This window comes from Somniosus microcephalus, chromosome 29 (genome assembly GCF_052327205.1).
Source record: "Somniosus microcephalus isolate GS21.2 chromosome 29, FLI_Smic_1.0, whole genome shotgun sequence".
NCBI classification, from domain to species: domain Eukaryota; kingdom Metazoa; phylum Chordata; class Chondrichthyes; order Squaliformes; family Somniosidae; genus Somniosus; species Somniosus microcephalus.
In genome coordinates, this window is record NC_141015.1 from 19862931 (window position 1) to 19882499 (window position 19569).

General features: G+C 43.2%; 1 protein-coding gene across 1 annotated transcript in view; it reads left to right on the forward strand.

Annotated features, from left to right (window-relative positions):
• LOC147098520 (A disintegrin and metalloproteinase with thrombospondin motifs 14-like) overlaps positions 1 to 19569 on the forward strand; it is a 222997-nt gene that overhangs the window by 136281 nt on the left and 67147 nt on the right. Inside the window, exon 6 of the mRNA XM_085969985.1 lies at positions 15685 to 15927. Within this exon, the coding sequence (XP_085826111.1) occupies positions 15685 to 15927 (243 nt within the window). The remainder of the gene's footprint in view (positions 1 to 15684; positions 15928 to 19569) is intronic.

A 19569-nucleotide genomic window follows, 5' to 3' on the forward strand; every position in this document is an offset into this window, starting at 1 on the left:
TTTAAAGTTCATCTGATGCCTTATCCAGCTTGCCATACCTCTGTAGAAAGGAATATCCCATGGCCTAGAGGTTTATGAGAAGCTCTGGTATTTTGTCAGACACTCGAATAGCATGTTATCTTCTTAAAAGAAGTGGCTGCAGAGATGGTGGATGCATTGGTTGCAATATACCAAAATTCCCTGGACTCTGGAGAGGTCCCAGCAGATTGGAAAACTGCAAATGTAACACCCCTATTTATGAAAGGAGGGAGATAGAAAGCAGGAAGCTATAGACCAGTTAGCCTAACATCTGTGATTGGGAAAATGCTGGAGTCCTTCATTAAGGAAGCAGTAGCAGGGCATTTGGAAAATCATAATGCAGTCAAGCAGAGTCAGCATGGTTTTATGAAAGGGAAATCATGTTTAACAAATTTGCTGGTGTTCTTTGAGGATGTAATGAGCAGGGCGGATAAGGGTGAGCCAGTGGATGTGGTGTGTTTGGATTTTCAGACGGCATTCGATAAGGTGCCACATAGAAGGTTACTGCATAAGATAAGAGCTCACGGAGTTGGGGGTAATATATTAGCATGGATAGAGAATTGGCTAACTAACAGAAAGCAGAGAGTCGGGATAAATGGGTCATTTTCCGGTTGGCAAATGGTAACTAGTGGGGTGCCACAGGGATCGGTGCTGGGACCTCAACTATTTGCAATATACATTAATGACTTGGATGAAGGGACCGAGTGTAATGTAGCCAAGTTTGCGGATGATACAAAGATAGGTGGGAAAGCAAGTTGTGCAGAGGACTCAAAGAACCTGCAAAGGGATATAGACAGGCTAAGTGAGTGGGCAAACATTTGGCAGATGGAGTATAATATGGGAAAGTGTGAGGTTATACATTTGGCAGGAAAAATATAAAAGCAAATTATTATTTAAATGGAGAGAGATTACAAAATGCTGCGGTTCAGAGGGACCTGGGGTCCTTGTGCATGAAACACAAAAAGTTAGCATGCAGGTACAGCAAGTAATCAAAAAGGCAAATGGAATGTTGGCCTTTATTTCAAGGGGGTTGGAGTATAAAAGCAGGGAAGTCCTGCGACAACTGTACAGGGTATTGGTGAGACCACACCTTGAGTACTGCGTACAGTTTTGGTCTCCTTATTTAAGGAAGGATATACTTGCATTGGAGGCAGTTCAGAGACGATTCACTAGGTTAATTCCAGAGATGAGGGGGTTGACTTATGAAGAAAGGTTGAGCAGTTTGGGCCTATACTCATTGGAATTTAGAAGAATGAGAGGGGATCTTATCTTATTGTAACATATAAGATACTGAGGGGGCTCGACAGGGTAGATGCAGAGAGGATGTTTCCCCTTGTGGGGAAATCTAGAACTCGGGAGCAGAGTTTCAGAATAAAGGGTCGCCCTTTTAGAACTGAGATGAGGAGGAATTTCTGCTGAGGGTCGTAAATCTGTGGAATTCTCTGCCCCAGAGAGCCGTGGAGGCTGGGTTATTAAATACATTTAAGGTGGAGATACACAGATTTGTACAAGATAATGGAGTGAAGGGTTATGGGGAGCGTGCGGGGAAGTGGCTTTGAGCCCAAGATCAGCCATGATCTTATTGAATGGCAGAGCAGGCTCGAGGGGCCAAGTGGCCTATTCCTGCTCCTATTATGTTCTTATGTTCTAATCCTGTTCTCCACACATGTATGTGTATTCCATCATTATGTGTCATTAAGTCTTTTCAGTCTCAAAACAGTCATGCTGTTGGCTCTGGTTCCTACATGTTAAGTCAGTGAGTTTTAAGCTATATAATGAATGAACTATATTTTCTTTGGCATTAGGATAAGGCTATCTATAGGCCACATTCAGATTTTTGCCTAAAATTGTTTTTAGTATAATCTGTCGCAAGAGATTATGTTACTGAAATTTAAACTGTTGCCACATCTTTTAAAGGTCAATGCACATTTCAGAGGGGCCATGTTTCTAGTGTTCTCTGATGCACCATGTCAGTAGGATTCTAAATATTTGTGTTGCTCTCTGTGATCAAATTAAACAAATAATTCCAAACAGCCCACCTATATCTATCGCACTACTTCGGTATCATCTTGATGTATATAGAAAATAAATGAAAGAAGTTAACTAACTCACCTTCATCATCTAAGGGCTTCATCATTCTTTGAAAGTTGTTTTCTTCAAAATAATTCAAAATTATTTTTTATGCTAAGAAAATCATATAGATTCATAGAATAGTACAGCACAGACGGAGGTCATTCGGCCCATCGAGTCTGCGCTGGCTCCTTTGAAGAGCAATCCAATTAGTCCCACTCCCCTGCTCTTTCTCCACATCCCTACAATGTTTTCTCCTTCAAGTATATATCTAATTCCCTTTTGGAAGTTACTATTGAATTTGTTTCCACCACCCTATCAGACAGTGCATTCCAAATCATAGCTGCTCGTTGTGTAAAAAAGTTTTTCCTCATGTTGCCTCTGGTTTTGTTGCCTCTGGTTCTTTTGTCAATCATCTTCGATCTGTGCCCTTCAGCCATTGGAAACAGTTTCTCTTTATTTACTCTATCTAAACCCTTCATGATTTTAAACCCCTCCATCAAGTCTCCTCTTTGCCTTCTCTGCTCTAAGGAGAACAACCCCAGCTCCTCCAGTCTATCCATGTAACTGTAATCCCATATCCCTGGAACCATTCTGGTAAATTTTCTTCTGTACTCTCTCTCCAAAGCCTTCATGTCCTTCCTAAAGTGTGGTGTCCAGCATTGGACACAATACTGCAGCTGGGGCCGAACTAGTGTTTTATACAGGTTTAGCATAACTTCCTGGCTTTTGTACTCTATGGCTCTATTTATAAAGCCCAGGATGCCATATGGTTTATTAACTGCTTTGTTAACCTGTCTTGCCACCTTCAAAGATTTGTGCACAATCACCTCCCAGATGTCTCTGGTCTTGCACCTCCTTTTTTTTAATGTTACCATTCAGCTTGTATTGTCTCTCCTCATTCTCCCTACTCTACCAAAATGTATCACCTCGAACTTTTCTGCATTAAATTTTATCTGCCATGTATCCACCAGCCTGTCTATGTCCTCTTGAAGTATATTACTATCTTCCTCACTGTTTATTACACTTCCAAGTTTCGGGTCCTCTGCACATTTTCAAAACTGTACCCTGTACCCCCAAGTTCAAGTCATTAATGTATATCAAAAACAATAGTAGTCCTCGTACTGAACCCTGGGAAACACCACTGTATACCTCCCTCCAGTCTGAAAAACAGCCATTCACCACAACTCTTTTTCTGTCCCTTAGTCATTTTTGTAACCATGCTGCCCCTTTATCCCATGGGCTTCAGTTTTGCTAACGAGCCTAATACGTGGTACTTTTATCAAATGCCTTTTCAAAGTCCATATACACATTATCCAGTAATTCAAATTAAACAATATAAATAATACTGAATAGAAGGACTAATGCTTTAACTCAAGTAAGTTAAGTGACTTTGAATTAAGTGAAGTAGACTGTATACAGTTTGTGCCTTTCTACTCATTCACTAATTTGGAGTGTATGGAGCTTATTTAACACTTTGTAATGTTGTTATTCCTTTGCCGTGTAAGCATGATTTATTCTACAGCTGTCTTAATTGAAAAGATAAGGGCCTAAAAATTCGGTTGCTTTGCGTCTCCCGTTAGCGCCCTAAGAGGGCAAAGCGAAATTCAGCGGGAGGTTGGCTGCGGCGATAACTGTTGGCGCGGCGCTGTGCCGCCGGCGATGACTTCATCGCCGTGCGCAGCACCCCAGCCGCGATCTTCGGTAGCGCCCCCTGACTTACCACAGGACGCTATGTCCGACGGGGTCAGGGCGACCATTTTCGTTGGCTTATCAGTGTTTGCAATCTGGAGTTATGTAGTCTTCACTTCCTATGTCTTGAACCACCATTCCTTTCAGAAATGTCCTTTTGGAATAAAGTTCTTTGAAGAGATCTGCCGGCTCGGTTTCAAGAATTCTAATAAATCTATTTTTTGTCATTTGTTTCTGTAGCCAGTACAAAAATAGATTTGTGAACACAAGTAGCAAGTCTAGACCCATTATACCAAATCATGTTTTGAAGCCAGAGAGCTATGTAGAAAAAGTTTAGTTCTACTCGGTCTATGTGCTCATGGTGAATGTGGCCTAGGAGTGCTCTGCACTAACACTGGGTACTCAACATGGAGAAGTGTTACATTTCCCAGCATTGACACCCTATGTTGATGATGGACAAAAATACTATAAATGAGATGTATACCAAGTTATACAGCTTGGATTTCAGTACTTTATTTCATGTGAAATACCCTGCCACTGATCCTTAAGTCAGAAACTAGCATTCTTCAATTACCAAGTGCCTGCTTATTGATCTGTGGTTCTTGGACATAAATAGATGTTCCTAAAAATACATACAGTGCAAAACAATTTAAATACATTAAAATGATTAGTAGCACTCTACTTTCAGTAAAACAGAACAACTGTTGTTGAAATGGTCTTTTTAACATTCAGACAATTCTCAGATGTCACTGTTCTTCAGCCTTGAAATAAGGGACTTTGCATGGTACCTTTAGTTCATTTCTTTATTGGCTCCTTATTGCCTCTTACTGTCTGCTCCTCTAACTGTGAGCAGGACATATATTTCCCCCCAGAAGTGCACATGGATGATGGAAATTGTCCACTGCTGGTTAGCAGCTAAAGAATGAGTTTTGCATAAATTATTGGAAAATTAAGCTTAAAGAAAATCTTTTGAAACCCAGAACACCTCCTCTTTCCCTATACACACACACACACACACACACACACTCCTTCTCATACTCGCTGTCACACTAATTTACTCATTTGGTCATCAGGAATCTGGTCTGTCATTCTATTAAGAGACACATTATCTACTTGTTCAGTGGCTACACACTAGACCATTTACCTGCCATCAACTTTGCAAGCACAAATATTTCCTACTCCCTGAAAAAGATTTTATTTAACAAGTTTCTAGAAATATTTATTTTTTACAGCCTAGTTTGTAGCTGTGTGGCAAATTCATTTCATAGAATACTCAGATATCATTATATTTATTAACCAGACTTTGAGGGGGAAAAATTCAGTTGTTTGCATCTCCCGTTAGCGCCTTAAGAGGGTGCTAATGGGATGCAAAGCAACTAGCGCCCGGGCGCGGTGATGTTTGCGCCGCTCGCGAAATTAATTAGACATTTTGCGGCGGCGCTAAACACTACCGCCACGATCTCCTGCGCCGGCAGATTGTGACGTCGGTCGAGTGCGCAACGCCCCGTTAGCGTCCCGGACCGGATATTGAGTGGCGCCCCCTGCCTTACCGCCTGCCGCTAGCAACGACAGGTTGAGGGGAGCGTTATGCTGTCAGAAAGGGACTAGGGGAGCGCTATTTAAAGGCGACCGCTTCCTGCCTTTTTTTTGTCGGTGACATTTTTGCACCACGCATTCCGAGAGAGAGAGAGAGCGACTGACTTCTGGAGAGATTCAACGCTGTGTGAAGGAGTTTTGAGTACTGAGCAGCACTTTGCAGGTTTATTTTGATTTGCCCTTCCTTGCTTCGCCAGCGCTCTGAGGTAGCACCTCACTCCTCGGCATTTGCGCCTTAAGACAGGTGTGAAGCGCCTGATTTAGCGCTCCAATCACCTCCAGGGGCAATGAAAGCCAAGTTTGCTGTCGGAGGCGATAATTAGCACCGGGTGCTGAACTTTGCACACGGCCGATAATGGCACCCCAAATGGGTCGATACTGAATTTTTCCCCCCGAGTGTTCAATATTGGTGTAAAGTGTACATGTTGCCAACGTGGGTAGTATAAATTTCCCATTTCCAAGCCCCTAAACTTGCTTTTAAATCTGTTCCATTTCCTGCTTTTTTCCAGTTCTGATGAAGGGTCTTCGACCTGAAACGTTAACTCTGTTTCTCTCCATGGATGCTGCCTGGCCTGTTGAGTTTTTCCAGCGTTTTCTGTTGTTGTTTCAGATATCCAGCATCTGCAGTATTTTGCTATTGTGTTGGGTAGTATAAAGATCAGTTTACCTTCCAGCCCAAGCCTTTATGTTGGAGTAATCAATGAATATTTTTTTAGACACTTTTCTTGGAACCTGTGTTGTGATGATCCCATTTGATTCTTTTCCTTAAAATGTATAGACGAGTTATTCATTTATTACCCCTGTGGCTGCTAACTGTTTAAATAGTTGCCTTGAATTAAAGTATTCTATATCATTTAAAACAAATTAGGCCCTTGAATTAGTGCATTTCATATCATTTAAAACAAAGTGTGAAGATTATTAGAAGCGGTTGTGGCGTGCTTGGCTCTCACATCCCTCATTCAGTAATACCATGCAGGTGGAAGAATTTAAGCTTTCTGCACTCCAGTGTGCATACTGTTGAGTGTTCCTTTTCACTGAGCTGATCTGATTGCTATGTTTAATCGCTGAGAATTGCTGGACAAGTGGTTTCTTTTTTAACCAAAGTTTTAGCACATAGGGATTAGTTTTTCCACTTGACTTCAAAATTGCTGAATGCCAAAATGAAATGTGACAGCCGTGCAAGAGTGCATTGTAACATACATCGCCTCATTCATATTTACTTAAGAATCCTCATACATGAGCAACTAAAAGAATACGGCCTCATCTAGAAGATATCAAAACTATACTTTTGTAGGTTGTACCTTTTACTTAGGGCTTATCATGATGCCCTTTTGTAAGAGCAGGGAGCAGACTGATGTGCCTAATGGGTATCATCATGAATACGCAGATCTTCTTTCAAGGTGCCAGAGAAAATGAACTGTGGACCTTTTTCTGAAGGCGGGTTGCTACTGAGGAGGCTCTGATTTCCATGCGAGGCGAGGCGCTGTGCAAAGAGGCCATGTTACAGGCAGCAATCCCTTGCAGTTGCATTTTCTAGTAATAGTCAGAAATTTCTGGTGCTGATTCTCCCCCTCTGGGGAGCTGCAGGTGCACGAGTTGTACACTTTTGCCCACACAGAGGAATTTTAAGATGCGCTTGTCAAAGAATCAATGAGCTTGCACACTAACGGGTGGCATTTACTATAGATGGAGGAGATGGAGAGCTATGTTCATCACTATTGAGTTTGCTGTTCCAGGCTGCTCTACCCATCTGTGTCAGCGTATATAATGGATAGCTAAAGTCTGTCCCTGACTAAAGAGGTTTATGATTCACACCATGATTCAAATATGATTCATATTTGTAGTGAATATATGGATATATCTGTGTGTCTTTGAATCAGAAGTTTTTTTTATGCAGGAGACAAAATGCTTTCTTTGACCAGCAGTACGGTGAGAGATGAATTTCTACCTGTTCAATTTTGGAACGCTGAGCAAATGAGCCCTTGTTGCAGATGACTGTGTTTGTTTGATGAAGATCAGAGCAAGTGCTGCAGATATCCTCGTATCCGAATGTGTTTCTCCTGGGCAAATTCCTTGAAACTCAGTCTTGCTTTTTGCATTAAACTGAACATAATAGAAAAGACAAGACATGAATAAAAGCAGAAGATGGTGGAAATGTACAGCAGATCATCCAGAATCTTAAAGGGGAAGACGGGTTAATATTTCTGGTCGTCATCTTTCCTCATCATATTCTGAAATGTTGTGCATTTCTAGCATTTTCTGATCAACATATTTTGCATGAAAAACCTGAGGCTAATATTTCTAAAAATAAAAAACAAATTAAAAGCAATGTATTCCCACATTTAAAATATCTACATATCATTTTGTAATTGGAGGCATTTTAGTTATTAGATTAGCCTGTGTCAATGCTTCATGCACTCAGACTGATCATACAGCTTGTCTGGCATTTAATGCGAAACTTAAAACGAATATCTAAATATATTAAAGTCTTGTATCTTGCACCTATCTATCACATCATGCCTTTCAAAGATGCCATGCCTGAAAGTGCTTCATCTTAGGGTGTCATACCTCAGGATTCATACATCTGTAGGGCAAAAATTAATAATTGAATAAGACTGACTTCCCCCCCCCGTTACTCTCTTCACCCTTTCTCGGGAATACTCTCATTTTTATTCCGAATGGGTAAACCTGGGTTTGGGTGACCTGTTTAGGCCACCTGGGCATCCCTACATTCTCTCATTTAGTCAATAATTGAACACATTGTCACTTTGCTTCCATCATCAGACCACTTCACTGAACAAAAGAATTATATAGCCACATAGTCCTGATATAGCTGAGGAGAAAACCGAGGGACCTGAGAATGACTTGAACAAGAGAGGACGGGGCTGTGAAGGTTTCCTGCTCACTCGGAGTGCTTCCCAGCTGGCTTGCTTGCTTGCTCACCTACATACAGTTAGAGCAATAGGTGTGGGAAGTATGTGAACTCAATCAGCTGAAGAGAGTTGAGAACTGCATTGGTGCCTGTAAAGTGCTTCTCAGCCTTCCTGTTCATTTGCCCACTCTAGCTACTTGACTGTCTGTCTGCTTCCTGTTTGCTTGCTCACACAGCTCTGATTACTTTGCAGTTTGCCCACCCAGCCTGAGTGCATCCTGGCCTGCCCACCCAGCATAATTGCTTCATTTTTATTTCCTTGCTCGCCCCAAGTGCTTCCTGACTTGCCTGCCTTTGCTTCCGGCCCCACCAATACTTGAAAGAGCAAAGTTAAAAAGAGAATGAGGTGCAGGAAGAGGGTGAGAAATGAAGGACAAGTGTAAAAAATGTTTGAGCGATGGACAATGAGAATTGAATCAATGAAGCATGAAGTAAAGGAAGAGGACGAGAGACTCAAAAGTGAAGGAGGAGGAGAAGAAAACAAATGAAGTAGTAGAGTGAGCGCCACCTTTTTGCTATTGCTAGTACCAGCATCTTCAGCTAGAGGGACACAAGTCGTAGCTCTAACTATGAACAGTGAAGAAAATCTACTAATAAGGAAAGCAGAAACTTAATCATTCGAGTCACTTAAAAAAAACACCAAATCCTCGGCTGCCATCTGTTTACTCCACTAAAATTTCTAATATTAAAAATAAGCCTTGTAATGTAATATAAGCAGATTTAAAAATTACTTTCCTATAATAAATTTACCTATATTTTTGTCTTGAGTATCTTCATTAATGTTTCAACTAGGAGACTTCAGCCTCTGGAAAGCATACAGTTTGAGTTCATACTCTTCCCACACCTATTGCTCTATCAGCTGAAGAGAGTTGAGAATGCACCAGTGCCTGTAATTCCCAGGACTGCAGTCTGTAGGTGTGCACTATGGAGGATTGCCGGCATGCATCAGTGTGATTCTCTCAGTGGAACAATGCAAAGTGTATCTTTCCTCAGGCTATAACCGTAATTATGCGTTTGATTTTCCAACAATTTTCAGCAACTTCAAAAGAAATCTTCTAATCTGAATTTCGTAGTATGCAACAGTTGCTAATAACTAGGGGAAGAAAGGCGACCAATCAAATTTCAAATTGTTTTTGGCCGCCATATTGGAGACTCACGAGCAAAGAAATCTACAACTAGAATTAGGGTTTGTAATGCAACCCCAGCTTCTCTGAAAAGCTAGATCTTAAGTTCGAGACTTGATGGCGACAATCCAGTTTGGATTAATAGAACAAGGGTTTAATTTCTCTCTGCCAGCGAGGATCCTCCGTGAAATGAGGATGGGCTATCTGAACCAGTTCCTAGTGCGTGTGCTGCATAGGACATACCTGCCTGTTATTTGACAATACATTTGTAGTCTCATTGGTGAGGTTGGAGAGCAGACTAGTGTTGTTACTACTATAGCAGGGAGTATTATGAGGTGGGTTTGAGGCATGTTTTTGGGTCCGAGCAATTGATGCTGCTGCTTGTAAACTTTATTTTTAATGTGCACAGTATTTTTTTTCCAACGTTCTTCTTCCCTCTTTCCACCCCCCCCCCCTTTCCAGTATCTCTGGCCCTGTTCTGTTATGTGTGTGTGCAAGAACGTGCTTTTGGAATGGGCCTACAAGACAAGTTAGACAGATTAGTGGACAATCATAAGAACATAAGAAATAGGAGCAGGAGTAGGCCATTGGGCCCCTCGAGCCTGCTCCGCCATTCAATGGCTGTTCTTCTACCTCAACTCCACCTTCCCGCACTATCCCCATATCCCTTGGTTCCCTTAGCATCCAAAAATCTATCGATCTCTGTCTTGAATATACTCCATGACTGAACATCCACAGCCCTCTGGGGTAGCGAATTCCAAAGATTCACAACCCTTTGAGTGAAGAAATTTCTCCTCATCTCAGTCTCAAATGGCGGACTTCTTATTCTGAGATTGTGACCCCCAAGTTCTAGACTCTCCAGCCAGGGGAAACATCCTCCCAGCATCTACCCTGTCAAGGCCCTTAAGAATTTTCAATGAGATCACCCCTCATTCTTCTAAACTCTAGGGATAGTGGATGCATTGGTTGTGATCGTCCAAAATTCCCTAGATTCTAGAACAGTCCCAGCAGATTAGAAGGTAGCAAATGTAACCCCACTATTCAAGAAAGGAAGGATAAAGAAAACGGGGAACTACAGGCCAGTTAGCCTGACATCAGTCGTCGGGAAAACGCTGGAATCCATTACTAAGGAAGCGGTACAGAGTACTTAGAAAATCATAATATGTATATAATATGAGTCGACATGGTTTTATGAAAGGGAAATTGTGTAACAAATTTTTTTTTTTTTTAAGGATGTAACTAGCAGGGTAGATAATGGGGAACCAGTGGATGTAGTATATTTGGATTTCCTAAAAGCATTTGATAAGGTGCCACATAAAAGGTTGCTACGCAAGATATGGGGTTGGGGGTAATATATTAGCATGGATAGAGGATTGGTTAACGAACAGAAAACAGAGTAGGGATAAACCGATCATTTTCCGGTTGGCAGGCTATAACTGGTGGGGTGCCACAAGGATTAGTGCTTGGGCCTATTTACAATCTATATTAAGGACTTGGATATATTATACTCGGTACGTTTATCTAAGTTTGCCTGCGATACAAAGCTAGGTGGGAAAGTAAGCTGTGAGGAGGACACAAAGAGCCTGCAAAGGGATATAGACAGGTTAAGTGAGTGGGCAATAATGTGGGAAAATGTGAGGTTATTTACTTTGGTAGGAAGAATAGAAAAACAGAATATTTTTTAAATGGTGAGAAGCTGTGAAATGTTGGTATTCAGAGACATTTAGGTGTCTTGATATAGGAAACACAAAGCTAGCGTGCAGGTACAGCAAACAATTGGGAAGGCAAATGGCATGTTGGCCTTTATTGCAAGGGGGTTAGAATACAAGAGTAAAGACGTCTTACTACAATTGTTCAGGGCTTTTGTGAGACCACACCTGGAGTACTGTGCACAGTTTTGGTCTCCTTATCTGAGAAAGGACATACATGCCTTGGAGGCGGTGCAACAAAAGTTCACTAGGTTGATCCCTGGGATGAGAGTGTTGTCCTATACTCTGGAGTTTAGAAGAATGAGAGGTGATCTCATTGAAACATATAAGATTCTGAGGAGGATTGACAGGGTAGATGCTGAGAGGTTGTTTCCCCTGGCTGGAGAGTCTAGAACGAGGGGGCATAGTCTCAGGATAAGGGGTCGGCCATTTAAGACTGAGATGAAACTTATAAAATTCTGGCAGGACTGGACAGACTAGATGCAGGGAGGACGTTCCCGATGGTCGGGGAGTCCAGAACCAGGGGTCACAGTCTAAGGATAGGGGGTAAGCCTTTTAGGACAGAAATGAGGAGGAATTTCTTCACCCAGAGAGTGGTGAACCTGTGGAATTCTCTACCACAGAAGGCAGTAGAGGCCAATACATTAAATATATTCAAGAAGGAGTTGGATATATTTCTTAAGGCTAAAGGGATCAAGGGGTATGGGGAGAAAGCAGGGACCGGGTACTGAACTTGGATGATCAGCCATGATCACATTGAATGGCGGAGCAGGCTCGAGGGGCCATATGGCCTACTCCTGCTCCTAAATCTTATGTTTTTATGAATATAGGCCTAGTCTACTCAATCTCTCCTCACAGGACAACCACTACCACCCCTCCCCCGTCCCCCCCCCCCCCCCCCCCCCAAAAAAAAGAAAATATCCCGGGTATCAGTCTAGTGAACCTTTGTGCACTCCCTCTAAGGCATGTATATCCTTCCTTGGGTAAGGAGACCAAAACTATGCACAGTACTCCAGGTGTGGTGTCACCAAGGCCCTATATAATTGCAGTAAGCCATCTTCATTCTTGTGCTCCAATCCTTTTGTAATAAAGGCTAACCTACCATTTGCTTTCCTAATTGCTTGCTGTACCTGCATGTTAACTTTCTGTGATTCATGTACAAGGACACCCAGGTCCCTCTGAACACCAACATTTCCCAATCTCTCTCCATTTAAAATATTCTGATTTTCTATTTTTCCTACCAAAGTGGATAAGTTCATATTTCACCACATTATATTCCATCTGCCATGTTCTTGCCCACTCACTTAACCTGTCTATATCCCTTTTCAGCCCCTTTGCATCCTCCTCATAACTCACTTTCCCACCTAACTTTGTATCGTCAGCAGACTTGGATATATTACACTCGGTCCCCGCATCTAAATCATTGATAGGGATTGTAGAGAGCTAAGGCCCAGGCACTGATCCTTGCGGTACCCAACTAGTTACAGTCTGCAACCTGAAAATGACCTGTTTATTTCTACTGTGTTTTCTGTCCGTTAACCAATTCACAATCCATGCTAATATATTCCCCCCCAATCCCATGAACCCTAATTTTGTGTAATAACCTTTTGTGTGGCACTTTATTGACTGCTTTTTGGAAATTCAAATGCACTATGTCCACTGGTTCCCCCTTATCTACCCAGCTAGATACAACCTCAAAAAGCTCTAACAGATTTGTCAAACTCGATTTCCCTTTCATAAATCCTTGTTGACTCTGCCCAATCATATAATGATTTTGTAAGTGCCCTGTTGACACGTCCTTAATAATGGATTCTAAAATTTTCCCAACTACTGATGTCAGGCTAACTGGTCTATAGGTCCCTGTTTTTTCTCTCTCTCTCCCTCTCCCTCTATAGCAGGGTTACATTTACTACCTTCCAATCCGTGGGGACCGTTCTAGAATCTAGGGAATTCTGGAACTTCAAAACCAATGCATCCACTATCTCTAGCCATTTCTTTTTAAAACCCTAGGATGTAGCCATCAGGTTCAGGGGATTTGTTGGCTTTTAGTCCCATTAATTTCTCCAGTACTATTTCTTTACTAATACTAATTTCTTTAAGTTCCTCATTCTCACTAGACCCCTGGTTCCCCACTACTTCCCGAATGTGTCTTGTGAAGACAGCTACAAAGTATTTGTTTAATGTCTCTGCCATTTCCTTAGTCCCCATTATGATTTTTCCTGTGTCTGCCTGTAAGGGATCTACGTTTACTTTCGATAATCTCTTCCTTTTTATATACCTGTAGAAGCTTTTACAATCTGTTTTTATGTCTCTTGCTAGTTTACTCTCATTCTATTTTCTCTCTATCAATTTCTTGGTCATCCTTTGTTGAATTCTAAAATCCTCCCAATTCTCAGGCTTACTACTCTTTTTGACAACATTGTAAGCCATTGCCTGTCTTCTCCCTCCTCCATCAGGAAAGTTGTGTTCCAAATCACAACCTTCTGATAACATACTGTACTAAGAAGTTATAAACTGGGGGGGAAATATTTCTTCTCTCCATATTCTATTTTAGCAGATGCTGCCTAACCTGCTGAGTGTTTCCAGCATCTTCTGCTTTATTTCAGATTTCCTGCATCGTCTGTATTTTGTATCATCTAATATAAGCCTTATTAAAACACTGAATAAAATTTTGCATTTATATAGCACTGTATCACGTTCCTCAGAATATCCAAAAGCGCTTCACAACCAGTGAACTACTTTTGTCATGCAGCTCCTATTATACTGTAGGGACTCCAAAATACCTTCTCAACATAATAAGAGATAGTTTCCTCCATTTGCTGCTGTTAATGGAAAAGGTTAGTGCTAGTACAAAGTGGTTTCCCTATTTTGTGCACATAGCAATCTGGTGAATAGAGAAAACATGCCAGTATCTAGTAGGTCTGTATTAAACTTAAGAAAAACTTGCATTTATCAATCAACATTGGCAATTATTTTGGGTTATATATCGGTGTACTCGTTTAGGCACTGAATTTTGCCATTGAAGATGTATTGCCTTCAGATAACTTTAGTTCTTCGGCGGAGGAAAATGTGGGGGGTTTTTGTGTGCCCGACACATACTTCTTCCAAATCATAGCACTTTTACACCTATAGATCACTCAGCTGCCAAACCAGAAAAGACCAGCAAACAACTGTTACCATCTCTACAGCGAAAATGCCAGTGTGTCTGAGCCTCTTGTGTGCAAATGTGACAAATGGTATTTGGTAATGTGCTAGAGACAGACACCATTAATCTGTCAGAAATGATGATAATGGTCAGTCCCTGTAACACAACTGAGTGAAATACACAAGTCGTAAAATGCTTTATTTGATTCATGGTGCAGTCTTGTTACCTATTCAATTGGGATAGTTGCTTACTCATATGACGCTAATTAATTTGCATTTATGTAATACTGAATTGTTCTTGTTTGGCTGTATATTTGGGGCATACTGTAAATGATTTGAACTGTATACAATTGTAAAGTTTATTAACTCCTGCGATGGTTCAGTGCGTAATTGCGCCTCATGGATCATGCGCCAGCCAATCCTTGCGTTTGTTTGATGAGGGGTTAATCAGCCTCAGTTACATGGTCTGTCAGCACTTACCTCTGTCAGTTTGTGTGAGGACCAGCCACCTTGGATGAGATACTGGAGGGATGTGGTTGTCCATGGAATCACATTGTGATATGAGTTAGTGCCTTCAGAAGTGAGCGAGGCAAGGAGAATAAAAAAGACAATTTAAGTTTATAAGATTGTTAAAAATATAAATCAAAGCATAAAAGACAAATAGCAAATAAAAGCAAATATTTTCTGCATGTAAAAGGTAAAATTGTGTGCAGAATACTTGGATACTTGGATTTGGTTAAGATAGCTTTCCTTCTAACTATGGAGACTTTTTCACAGTTGAACATGGATTAATATTCTCCATATTCTAATATGCAGTAACTCAGTGGAACTTAAGGTTTGATAAAGAATATTCAAAATAAATTTGTATGTAATGAATTCAATCTGATTTAAATGATCAATTGACAGCTTGGTCTATAAGTGCACTTTGTACTATGGTGCTAAGCCATGCAGACAGAAGGTCCCAGATAGTGTGTGCTGAATTTGCTGCTCTCTGGCGTGACAGCATTTAGAGGTGCTCCGGTTGGTCTCAGCACCCCTAGGCTAGAGAGAGGGGGAAAAATCAGTCAGGGATTTCACTCCTGATTGTTATCCACTATCCCTGAGAAAATCCATGTGTGGAGTGGAATTTTGCACTTGGGCAGGATAGCAGAGGAATTATACCCCAGAAAATGCCAGGTTTATAAACAAAATTGCAGTTACAATTTTACATAGAATTACATACAATTTCAGTGTCTCCACAATACAACCGCACACCATTTAGAAACTGCACAGACTCGTACATTCCTTTTGAGTCCTGAAAAACTGAAATGGAATTTTGTTTGAAGCAATGTTGAGCTGCCTTATTAAAAACTTCAGATTTATTTAAAAGGTTATTAGCTGAACACTCTTTGTTTTACAGTCGATCAGCTTAATAGAGCGTGGAAATCCTTCTCGAAGTTTAGAACAGGTTTGCCGGTGGGCTCATACTCAACAGCGCTCCAATCCAGACCATACAGAGTATCATGACCATGCCATATTCCTTACCAGGCAAGATTTTGGTCCTGCAGGTATGCAAGGTACTGTATTGTTCTCGATCAGGTATGTGCAGTACTGCAGTATGTGCAGTCTGAATTCTGCATCTGTAAAAGGTAACTTATCAAGAGTACAATTATAAATTTAATACAAATAAAAAAATATTTTTACTACATGCCAAATAACTTTTTTTAAATACCTGTAGTGCTGACATATCCTTAACCTTATTTGCCATTTTTGAACTGTTCATTTTTGAAGCTTACAGATATTTTTCATCCCCCAAACGCTCCTTTCCTTTACACAGCATGTTTTTAGAAGCACTTTTGCATTCCCAGTCTGGTGTTTCACCTTTTTATACACATATTACTTAAAATTTCCGAATGGTATTGTCCCTGAATAAATTATAGCTGTCAGAAATGCCCGAGCTTTGTTTGTTTTCAGCTAGGTTATTGCCTGCACTGTCTGTGTGTGTGTGTGTGTGTGTGTGTGTGTGTGTGTCTCTCTCTCTCTCTCTCTCTCTGGCAGTTATTCTCTGCAACAGGTTAAAGAGCTTGTCGGCTTCCAGTTTAGCCTTTCATTTTTCACATTTACCTGGTCAACTCCTAATGAATAAGGTGGCTCCTCCTTGTTATTTCATTGGATTAGAAAACTGGTGTATTATGCTCCTAGCTCAGTGCTTTTAACTTCAAGAACCATTGCATTCTAACGGTGGTAATTTTATATATCAATTGAAGACAGTTAAAGTAGTACATTTTGTTCTTGTTTATCATTGATTATAGTTTTCACTCATTCAACCAAGTACTTGTTTTTGCTTATATTGCTAATTTATTATTGCTAAATGGCCTATATACATATTGCAACCTAAAATAATGGTTGCATGTAAACTGTATATTGCCACATATAAGAGCCAAACACATTGTACCATTTTTCTATAACTGCGTAAATATAATCTTAAAATGATTTTTTACTGCTTATGATCGCTAGAGATTGAGGATATGGAATATCCTGATCTTCTGTCTATGGAAAAAAACAAAAGCCTTTAAGAAATAATCAAAATGTTCCTCTTTCAGAATGCTATTTTTTGAGGGGTACTGTATTCATTATGAATAGATGTGATTAAGATTTCCTTTGAGCAGTGGCTTTAAGCATCTTTGCTAACAGTTTTTCCTGCATGCCAAATTTCCTGAAAGATCTGATTTGCATGAACTGCACAAAATTAAATGAACTGAGATACACATTTTAATAAAACAATTTCTCGCCTTCACTGTGCATAGCTGGATAACTGCACACTACTTGATCGAGGAATGTATGTAAAATGTAGTTTGTAGCTTTTACTTTTTCATGTTAAGCATCTGTGCCGTACTGCTATATGTCTCATTATCGCTGCTAGCATAGTTGTGCCTTTGCTGATGCTTGTTCTCTCTGGCAGAGGGTGTATCTGCTGTGGGGGCCCACAGTACAATGTATGGATTGGGTCAGCCTGACGACCAGCTTGCCTGCAGGGGCTGTGGTCACTGTAAAAGGGTGTTTGAATTCTGCTGCTGAATGCATCACTTTCAATTTTCAGTATGGTAGCAATGACACTGGAAGAGCTGCTAGCGCAAAGTGATCTTTGGTAACGTTCACACTATGTAGTTAGCCCTTTATATAAGAACATAAGAAACAGGAGAAGATGTAGGCCGTTTGGCCCCTCGAGCCTGCTACGCCATTCAATAAGATCACGGCTGATCTTCTACCTCAGCTCCACTTTCCTGCACTATCCCCATATCCCTTGATTCCCTTAATATCCAAATATCTATTGATCTCTGTCTTAAAATATATATATCATATATCTATATATATAAAGCGGCTCTTCTGTCTGTCTGTCTGTCTGTCCGCCTGGTCTCTATGCGTGTGGAAGTTACAGAGCGTACCGACGCGCGCGTCGCCTCAAAAGAAAGCTTGCGATTCCGGACCGGTTATAGGCCTATTTACGTTTCGGCCGGACAAAAATCCCGCCGCGGTATCCCAAAAACGTTCAGCGTTCCGCTCTCATTAGCGACCGTCTGACGTCGAGGTCTTCCTACAGTTGAGTGTCGAGTGACTCGACCATTGACCAATCCTACGCTTCAGTGACCTGACCGGTCGACCAATCGGTGCGTGTGTGGGCGGGCCTTATCCTTCTGAACCGAGGTGAGTGGCCGCCATCTTGATTTTTCACGATTTTTTCCCCCACACTTTCTGTGTGTTAGGGAACTAAGGTAAATATTTGAATTATGTGTTAGGGAATTAATTAACAATTTATTTCAGTTTTATATTGTGTTTAGCAACCCCCCCCCCCCCACTCCTCACCCTCGCGCAGGGGGGACTCGGTGCTGGTCTCCAGGCCCGCTGCAGGCAGGCCTGAAGCTCCAAAAATTTCTCTCTCTCTCTTCCCTCTCTCTCTCTCTCCATCTCCTCTTCCCTCTCTCTCCTTCTCCTCTTCCCTCTCTGTCTCTCTCTACTTCCCCCTCAGGTTTGACGGTGTCGGGGCCCGAAGTGAGCCGCTCTAACGGCCGCCAGCCCGCGGGGTTTCCCTGCCTACTCCCCGCGGGCCGCCTCGCCCGCGCATGCGCCGCCCGCCCGCGAGAGCCCGCTCTGGCTTTTTTTTTTAAACGGCAACCACGCATGCGCACGGCCGTTGCGCAGCCGCCTTGACGCCGACACGCATGCACACGGCCCCCGTGACGCCAGCACACAGCCTCGTGAGATCGCGGGGGGGGGGAGAGCCTCGGGAAATCGCGGGGGGCGGGGGGGAGAGAGCCTCGGGAAATCGCGGGGGGGGGGGAGAGCCTCGGGAAATCGCGGGGGGGGGGAGAGCCTCGGGAAATCGCGGGGAGGGAGAGCCTCGGGAAATCGCGGGGGGGGAGAGCCTCGGGAAATCGCGGGGGGGGAGAGCCTCGGGAAATCGCGGGGGGGGAGAGCCTCGGGAAATCGCGGGGGGGGAGAGCCTCGGGAAATCGCGGGGGGGGAGAGCCTCGGGAAATCGCGGGGGGGGGAGAGCCTCGGGAAATCGCGGGGGGCGGGGTGGAGAGAGCCTCGGGAAATCGCAGGGGGAGAGCCTCGTGAAATCGCGGGGGGCGAGAGAGCCTCGGGAAATCGCGGGGGGGAGAGCCTCGGGAAATCGCGGGGGGGAGAGCCTCGGGAAATCGCGGGGGAGAGCCTCGGGAAATCGCGGGGGGGAGAGCCTCGGGAAATCGCGGGGGGGAGAGCCTCGGGAAATCGCGGGGGGGGGGGGGAGAGCCTCGGGAAATCGCGGGGGGCGGGGTGGAGAGAGCCTCGGGAAATCGCGGGGGGGAGGGAGAGCCTCGGGAAATCGCGGGGGGGAGAGCCTCGGGAAATCGCGGGGGGGGGGGGAGAGCCTCGTGAAATCGCGGGGGGCGGGGGGAGAGAGCCTCGGGAAATCGCGGGGGGGAAGAGCCTCGGGAAATCGCGGGGGGGAGAGCCTCGGGAAATCGCGGGGGGGGGGGGAGAGCCTCGTGAAATCGCGGGGGGCGGGGGGGAGAGAGCCTCGGGAAATCGCGGGGGGGAAGAGCCTCGGGAAATCGCGGGGGGAGAGCCTCGGGAAATCGCGGGGGGCGGGGGGGAAGAGAGCCTCGGGAAATCGCGGGGGAGAGAGAGAGAGAGGGTGGGGAGAAGAGAGGGGGTGGGGGAGAAGAGAGAGAGGGGGTGGGGGAGGAGAGAGGGTGGGGGAGGAGAGAGAGGGAGGGTGGGGGAGGGGAGGAGAGAGGGAGGGGAGGAGAGAGAGAGAGGG